The 9,621-nt window shown below is 38.5% G+C and overlaps 1 protein-coding gene across 1 annotated transcript; it reads right to left on the bottom strand.

The window, feature by feature from the left end:
- Positions 1-3,765: 3,765 nt before the first annotated feature.
- On the bottom strand, positions 3,766-4,278 carry LOC139743394 (peptidyl-prolyl cis-trans isomerase B-like). The gene has a single exon (XM_071653879.1). The coding sequence runs from the start codon at positions 4,276-4,278 to the stop codon at positions 3,766-3,768; it is 513 nt and encodes a 170-aa protein (XP_071509980.1).
- Between the last annotated feature and the right edge of the window lie 5,343 nt (positions 4,279-9,621).

Below are 9,621 nucleotides of genomic sequence, written 5' to 3' on the forward strand. Positions count from 1 at the left end.
GACTTTATGAAGAATTTCATTTAGGTCTCGCACCTGTAAATAATCATCCATTTTCATCCATAGACACACGTGCTGAAAATAAAGAAGTAAAAAAAAAATCATACAAAATACACGAAAGATTCAGTGTTTCTTGTAGGTAAACCAACTTATTCTACATGAGTCCTAACATTTGTAAGAGGGATTTTTCTGCTCAAACTTCGCTCAATTATGTCATTGACAGAACGACTATACAGTTGTACCACTAACGGATTTAACGTGTTTTCTGAAACTATACGCCGAAACAAATGTATAGTCTCCCGAAATTTGAAAAGAATATGTGTCCAACCTCCAAATAAGGCGTATTTTGTGTAGAGTTCAGCCTCATAAGATGCATCTGATCAGTCTTTATAACAGGCGCGTATGACTATTTTTGAAAATAGCTTCTTTTTTAAAGATTGATTTTTGGTATCTCAGGAACAAATAATGGTGGGACTTTATTTACAGATGTGAGACCTATATACCGTTTATAATCCATGAATTTCTATACCACGCGGAAGCTAGTGCTATTGAAGAAGGATTCAGAACGTCAGATGTAAAGGAGAAAGAGTAAAAGAGAGCGAAAGTGAAGAGACAGACAAAGAGAAAGACATGTGAGGGGTAGAAAGATAGATAGAAGGCATAAAAATACAGTATGTATATACTGGAAGGGACGAGTTAAAGAGAAAGAACAGACCCGTGAGAACAAAGAAAGAAAGAAATGGCAAGAGATGAGGTAAATGAGATGTAGAAATTAATTTGAAAACTCGGTTTAAGTGGCATAACAGAAAGATCTAATGAAATGGAAGAAGAGTGTTGAACTCGCGGCCATTTAGACATGATTGGTTAAACCGTTCAACAGGCTGAAGAGCAATTCTGCTTCTCTTGTTTTCATTTCTTATCGTCTTATCATCTCCACTGGATACAAGAAATCTAATCTGAAAATACTGGCGCACAAAACACCGACTAGTCTCTCCAGTCAGGTGCACCTACCGCTTTCATTAGTTTTCATTTTTTAAATATGTTTTATTTCATTTCCAACAAAAATATAAAGTACAATATAACATTTGCATATACATACGGAATCAATGCAGCCAACTTTTTCTATAACAGAGAAAACATACTGTTGCGTTTGAAACAAGAGTCAATGAATCAATCACACCAACGTAAAATCATTGCATTTACAGAGAGAACATTTATTGGCGTCTTGACTTCAGGAGGACCAAATTCAGACTGACTCCCAAACAGGAGTTTTAACTTGGCATCATTGCCAGCCAAGTATACAAACAATTAACCAGTTGGCTACTTCCATAGTCATAGAAGAGATTAAATAAGAAACTAATACCGGTACAATCGGGCAATAGGGTGGTAATTGGAGGGAGGCATGGCTACAACAATAGGACAAAGAGACATAAAGTTGAGACAATTACAAAGGGGTGACATCAAACGTCTAGCTACTACGGGAGGACAAGGGATAGGTTCTTGCATGGTCAGTATAGTAGATGAGAAAAGGGCTACAATTACTGCTTTATTCTAGGCACCAACACTAAGCTTATACATGTGTGTCTTGGTTCAATTAACACATAGGGGCTAACTAAGCCCTCCACTTTATGACTTTAGGACAAAGGATATTCAATCTGTACAAGATATATGTGTGGGAGAATACTGATAAGAATTAGGACATTGACCCTGACTATGAAGTGTAACCAGTATGCAGGACAAGTTACTGACCTTAACACTACTCCCCCCTTTTGAAAAGAGGTATTGTCCTCAATACACAACCTACCACATCAGGGTGAATGTAGCAGTATGGATACATGACATGGAAAGACAGAGAGAGAAGACACTTTACGGAAAGAGAAGAGAGAAACAGAATCAGGAGGTGTAACAGAATGATAATGAAGATTTTGTACAAGGTGTTAGAGAGGTTGTCACATTTATCCAAACTATGATTGATAAATTAGTCCAGATATTTTAAAACTCCCAAATAGTGAACCCATCACAAAACAACTCAAAAATATATTACAACTGACTGCGATGTATACTCATGTACATGGACAAAAAGTAATGACACGAACAGACAGCATGTAACAGAAATAACAACCCAAATTTACAGTACATGTATTTACATTTTCACTCTACGTCCATCTATCAACAAATAGCGCTTACCTTTAATCTTACATTATACAGTTACACTATAACATGCACATTGAAAATCAGAAAAAAGACATTGGTTATTGAAGCTTCGACAATCTAAGTTTTATAGAAAGAATGAAACATTGCAGAAGAAAAGATAACGAAGAAGTAAGACAATTGTATAAAGAGAAGAAAGAGAAGAACAGACAGTATCCTCATTCGAGGTAAAACATTAAACGGAAGAGATGCTATTATACATTGTAAATACACATTGTACATCGAGGTCAAGAGTAAAACAACATGTACAGTGTGCATACAATGTGGTCGCCATTGACAAGAAAATTAAAGGTTAACCACGAACAGGAGTTAAGAACAGATCAGTACTGGAGGATATTAATTCATTTTAGAACCCTTTGCAACATAAGAGCGTGGGTACTACACAAATTCCTGTTCATAATGCATATGTAGGTGTAAACATTCTGGTCTCTCAGTGTAATGAAATAAAATAAAAAACTAGAGTGAGGGATTGAGTTAGCAGAGACAACAAACTCTGATGTGAAACTTGGATCCTATGCAAATTACTAGTAAATACCAGCATCAACTGAACAATTCATCACAGTGTAAAACCTGAATTGGGTGACAAGTGGTGACACAAATCTTGATACCCTTCGTCTACTTCAACATTCTATGAAACAACTACATGCAAAACTCTACAGGAATTTCTCTGCGGCCCGGATATATCCGGCTAAGGCATCTTTGTATAGATGCAGGGCAGATTGTTCCTTAGCCTCAACACAAGTTTGTACACTCTACAAACCTTGGAGCTTAACCTCTACAACACTGGCATGTATCATTTGTACACAACTAGTCAACTCAACTAAAGGGGTACTGTAATTGCATTCACTTGACATATCCAACTAAATTCTATCACACATGTAAATGTTCACCTAATCACTGGTATGCCACGCCAGGAAGATGCAGATGCTGTCATAATTTTCCATACGGTTTATTGGTACAACTGTATCTATAAATATTTTTAACTACCAGCGACCCTTCGGAGAAATCCTCTTGTTATGTTTTCGATAAACTGTAGCTTTATTCACATACGTGTGCTATTACAAGTTGAATCATTGCTGCCTGAAATTTCAGCTAAGGCAACTTTGTATAGTTGCAGGGCAATTCACCGGTAAAAACACCCATATACGAACAACAATGCACATTAGTGAACTATCTCTATAATTCTTTAAATCTAGGCACCTTTACTCATAAATCTACAGCCTTTGACAACCCCAGGGTTTCAATTTCATCTGTTGTCTTCATTTTCGTGCCAATGATAAAATTTCATCACACATTTCTCATTGTGTGTGCATTCTCTATAGAATATCGAAACAAAACACATTACTTGCAAGATTTAGTTGTGGAACTAACGGAATTTCACGAATGTCTTCTAACAATGAAATTTATTACAAGTTAAAAAAAACCAAAGACCATGTGTAGTTATGAAAAACGTACCGGGAAGAAGGAGAAACACTAAATTGTCAATCACTGCACTCATGTTGTGGCGTGGTCAAAGTCTCTTCGTTGTCATGGTGATATTGTATGTGCCGGGTTGATCTACCAAACGATGTGCTTCCCGTCCAGCCAAGATGTCTCGACGGTCATGCTCTTACTCATGGAGAACAGCAATCCGCTCACGTTCTTGCCAGCGTTTGTCATGCTCATCCAGCCAGGTCCATGGTAGTTTGGCTTTAAAGTTGTCATCATCAGTCCTGTCGTCATCCGTGTCATCTTGCCTCCAGTGCCATCTCCACGAGGAAAGTCCCCGCCCTGGATCATGACGAGATGGAACTTGCTACCTTGGTATCCGCATACTTTCAAATGAATTGCAAGTGCAGCAAAGTTCTTTGTTGGCTTTGGCATCGATTTCAGAAGCAAATCAGAAACATTTCTCCTCACTTTCTTGTCGCTGCTCACGGGGTAAAAGAAACCATTTTCAGTGATCACTGTGTCTACCGATGCTTCGATCCCCTTTTTGACATCTGATGATGTAACAAAGTAGACCAGAGCTACTGATGCCAACAACAGAAGAGTAAGGACCTTCATTGTCCTTGTGGTGACGGTTGTCATGCAGACTTTACAGCACACAGAAGTCGCCAGCCTTTGCCTTGCGGTCCATCTTGTTTGCAGGTTGTTGGCAGTGCATATCCAACGTCTTTAATTTTGTGGCATTTCAACGATGAAAGTGTTAGCGTTTCGATGGCATGTATAAGTCTAAATCCCACCGCTGCCACCAGTGTCGCGTTTGAAACAAGAGTCAATGAATCAATCACACCAACGTAAAATCATTGCATTTACAGAGAGAACATTTATTGGCGTCTTGACTTCAGGAGGACCAAATTCAGACTGACTCCCAAACAGGAGTTTTAACTTGGCATCATTGCCAGCCAAGTATACAAACAATTAACCAGTTGGCTACTTCCATAGTCATAGAAGAGATTAAATAAGAAACTAATACCGGTACAATCGGGCAATAGGGTGGTAATTGGAGGGAGGCATGGCTACAACAATAGGACAAAGAGACATAAAGTTGAGACAATTACAAAGGGGTGACATCAAACGTCTAGCTACTACGGGAGGACAAGGGATAGGTTCTTGCATGGTCAGTATAGTAGATGAGAAAAGGGCTACAATTACTGCTTTATTCTAGGCACCAACACTAAGCTTATACATGTGTGTCTTGGTTCAATTAACACATAGGGGCTAACTAAGCCCTCCACTTTATGACTTTAGGACAAAGGATATTCAATCTGTACAAGATATATGTGTGGGAGAATACTGATAAGAATTAGGACATTGACCCTGACTATGAAGTGTAACCAGTATGCAGGACAAGTTACTGACCTTAACAATACCAATAGAGTGCATTCATAATAAGCTAACTGTAACTAAATTGTATCAAGGAAAAGTTGTTGTAAATTGAGGGAACTGCTGAAAAGCCTGGCTTTGCTAGTCTTTGAGACCGAAAGGGTTAAGGTTTAAGATGTGATAGGAGCTACAGGTGCTGTGCCGTCGAGTGACGTGCTGTAATCATAGTCGCCTCATGTTCGAACCGATGACCCCTGGTGAGATCAAAATCTGGTCACTGTAGGTTTAGCTTTCCTTGCTCACCGCTTTCTTTTTCTTGAAGATCGATTATAAACCTCCAGAGCATTTGACCTCTTCTCCTAGGTCCGATTCCATCGATTACTGAAGTCACGTGGTCACGTGATAAGGATCGCAGGTAGGGAAAAGTATTCGATTCCCTCGCCCTTCTTCGTATATTATGTGCATCTCAGATGGGACACGATCATCTGCTCGCACTACTTCTCGATCTGGATTGTGTTCGTAGATAGTTCTCTTACCCTACCAGAAAAAGTGCACCAGGTGGTTGAATCGTAACAACTTGGACTTGTCAAGCAGTCCTTTGTTTTATCAGTAGTGTAGATCTAAACCAGAACTCCGCTGGTTGCAGTTTGAACTGTTAACACACAAAGAAACACCTCTCCATTTACGACTTTGATACAGCCCCGAGTTAAGACCTACTTAGTACTTCTTAGATACAACCTTTCAAAGAGAAGTCAAGGGATACTCGAGGAATATCATTCCCTTGCTAGGTTTCGCTTGTAAATCCATGTATGGATTTGAGAGGGAAATCATTCAGTGCTTTTATGGTAAGGTAGGCCTACTCCTCTAATTTTTCATTCCTTTGGTAATCGAGGTCGACTTGTTAACGTTTTGGTGGGTCGTGTCTGTCATCTTTAAAGATGAATTATAGCCGCCGCCACAATAACAACGAGTAAATTCAGTCATCTTGTTCCAACCACTTTTAGGATGGTAGAAAATTTGATGTTCATTATGATATGCGAATTAAACACACACACAAACTCACACACACACACACACTCACACACACACACACACACGTAATAGAGGACACGTTTGTTTTATAGGAAAATTTTATATGTTTTATTTACGACAAAAGTGACGAGTACCACTTAGGTGACGTCACGGTGGGATGATGAAGGAGCTGACTGTGAACCGTCTGTGATACGCGTAATATATTTGGTTTATTTACTCGAAATTTGACGTAAAAGTGCTTTAAAAGTTGTTTCGTTTAGATGCTATTGAGTATTCCTATACGTTACTTTGTTCATTATTTTCTTTGTTGCTTACATTTTAGTTCGCATCATGTTTAATTCATTTCTTTTTTTAATCAACAATGTAACTGTTATATTGCTATACACCTTGAATTGTTATAAGGAGCAGAATCAGTTGCACTAACCCCCACCCAAGAAAAAAAATAAACAAAAAAGCAGAAAGAAGAGAGAGAGAGAGAGAGAGGGGGGGGGGGAGAAAGTAAAGGATTCTGTGAATTAGACTCGCAAGAAAACATTCAAACATGACGCATCCTTCAGGTTTGATAACATTCCTCTATTGCCATAACTTTCTGCTAGTCTGTCACTAATGGCAATAAAATTCGAACACGCCCATTGCACGAATTCACAATTAAGAGGATTTTTTTGCGTACACCATCGAGATGTCGTCGGAATCGTTCATCGACACCAAGTCCACTAGAGTGCCAAAACAGATTTATGAAAATGGGATCATGATAATTCTGTGGTGATAATGCAGACTAAGTGTGGCCAATTTAATCGCAGAAGTAGATGCCAATACCCCTGTTTTTCCCCAAATTCAATGTAAAGTCCCGATCACCTCTAGCAGCGCCGTGTCACCGGCATTAGCTGAATGAATTCATTAGGACACATTATCCTCGCCCGATTGGAAGAGGGAATCGTTCTCTTTTCACCTTTTTTTTCTTCCCTTCCTCCATTCCCCTCCATTTCTTTCCTGTGAAGCGATGCAGTGCGCTTCGATGAAGCGAGAAAACACAGCCACGGAAACGGGCTCAGTGGAGCGCGGCAAATTGATGACGGGCTCTTGGCGGGAAACGTCAGCTTAGATCGGGGCAGACGACCGTTCATGTCTGTGTTAGTGTACACAGCTCCTGAAAAGGGCAAGGAACCATTTAAGATTGCGGTCTTTTTTCATTTTGCGAAGCATAGGACGTGTTGGATGGAGGGAAGGAAAAGGGGGGGGGGGTGAAACAACCCATAGCAGCTTAGCATGGTGATTCATGAGGTCAATTTATCACAACATTAAATCAGTCGTTGAATATGATACAATGTATCTCATTTTGTGAATTTTGACATTTTGTGTTAAGGCGACAGGATCGAAGACGCCGTCAGAAGATATCAAAAGATGTGCAAAGAATGTTATATTGTCTGCTAAACATAGACTAGAAAAGTGTGGACTAAAGTTTGATAAAGGTTAAACTGACACAAGTGCCATGAAATACTCTTATTACATGCTAACTTGGAAGCCTGTAATACGAAAGTGGAAAATTACTTTGAAAAGTTTTGCAAGAAGTGAATTTGAAGTGAATATTGATTCATTCATCATGGTATTAATATTCCATCGGTTAGATGAATTTACGCTATATCTATGGTTAACGCATGTTATTGTTTGTCCAAAGGCTTCCGAAACTTTTTGTTTTGTGATGTTTGCAGCAAAACACTGTGTGGTTTGCTTTTATCAGATTATATGTGTAAATGAATATTCACTGCCATACACTTCACTGCAGTGAAGTGAAATTAGTGTAGACCTGTGTTTTGTTTGTTTTCTCTCTCATCTTATAAACATTTTGCTTACGAATCATAGGAACATGTAAAATAATTATGATGTAATCAAGGGTATCGCCCTGACACGACTCTGCAAATTACTTTTTTTTTTACTATACTTTGGTTTCAGCAGACTACCATTTTGTGAAAGAATGACAAACCTCAGTTAATCCAACATTATTGGAGAAGTTATCAACCATCATCAGATTCAAGACACTTCTATAACACTTGGAACTACCCCATTGACTGGATACTTGTTAATCTAATTGTGTGTCTGTGCGTTGTTTGTCTGTTTGTGTGTATGCCTGCGTCTGCCTAATTCATGTTGACGTTCTTACGGGCAGTGCTTATTATAACCTGATGTAAACAATTTGCTGGACAGAAATGGCATAAATATCGCAGAATGAAATAGATACTAGCCTTGTCGTTCCAAAGTAACCTTCGTAAATCCCTCTTGTATAAATCATCAAGTTTATATCATCGAAATCATAGAATTTCCACCAAAGTGCTAATGACTGGATGACGCATGCGCAGACGCGCATGACCCCTACACTATTTTAGTGCATGTACCAATTGATTTGGCTTTGAATGGCATGCCTCTGGTGGGAATGCCTGACGTCACAAATGGATAAAAGAATAGACAAAGAGAGAAAAGGTGAAGATTTAGAAAGATAGAGAGGGGGAGGGGGACGCCCCTAGCAGTTGACAATCAGGTTTATTTCGTGGAGTTCTAATTTCAGATGTTTTTTTTTTTTTTTTTTTTACCCAGACATTCAAAGAAAGTGTAAAGTCGGACAACCGCATTTTCTTCATGACCTGTTTGGGAAAAATATGTAAACACCTTCCTATTCTTGCTCGGTGCTTGACAAACGAAGAAGAGCTTCCGAACAGCCGTAAAGGGGGTGGTCAATTCCGCATTCCCGCTTGAGTGGGATTATTCTATTGACATTTGAATGCAAGAATTTGAGATCTCAAACTATGCGATCATGGTCAGATTTAGATTGATGAAGTACGTCATCCATAATTCGTGTTATTACCACCAAGCTATTTTAATCTTTGCGACGATTTTCTACACCAGAATGAGAGAGAACAAAAAGGAAGATATTTAGTATTTGCCTGTGTGGGAACATATAGATAACAACAGTAACAATATCAATAACAATCCAGGGCCCCGTTTTATCAAAAGATAAAATCGATTTTAGATTTCCTTACCGCACTGGCTGCCATAGACTTACAGTTGAGATCAACTTCATAATCAATTTCAATTCTCCATAAAACAGGGCCCAGATGATCCACTACTACTACTACTACTACTACTAATAATAATAATGATGATAGTAATACTATTACTACTACTACTACAACTGATGAAGATGATGACGATGATGTTAACAATATACTACTAATGATAATGATGCCAGCTATTATAATAATAACAATATTGTAAAAAAATAATGTTAGAATTTGATGTTAAAAAAAGTATTATGATATAATTATAACAGATATTGAATTTTCTGAAGCATATTTTCAGTCGAATATGAATGAAGATCATAACGAAATGTGTAATTTTCTTACTTGTTCTACGTTCGCATTGTTTTTAGAGGACATGTTGAAGTGTTTGCCACTGATAATGTGATTCGACAAGCATACACTGGATTCTTGGAAGCGCTGCCACAGTCAGTTTAGCCCGATATCATGTGATTATTCTCCATTAAAAGGCTCTCCGGTTGTATGGCAGAACATACGGCAGGAA

The sequence above is a fragment of the Diadema antillarum genome, unplaced genomic scaffold (assembly GCF_040938485.1).
Source record: "Diadema antillarum isolate AM-2024a unplaced genomic scaffold, OU_Dant_1.0 seq00001076_RagTag, whole genome shotgun sequence".
In the NCBI taxonomy this organism is placed as follows: Eukaryota; Metazoa; Echinodermata; class Echinoidea; order Diadematoida; family Diadematidae; genus Diadema; species Diadema antillarum.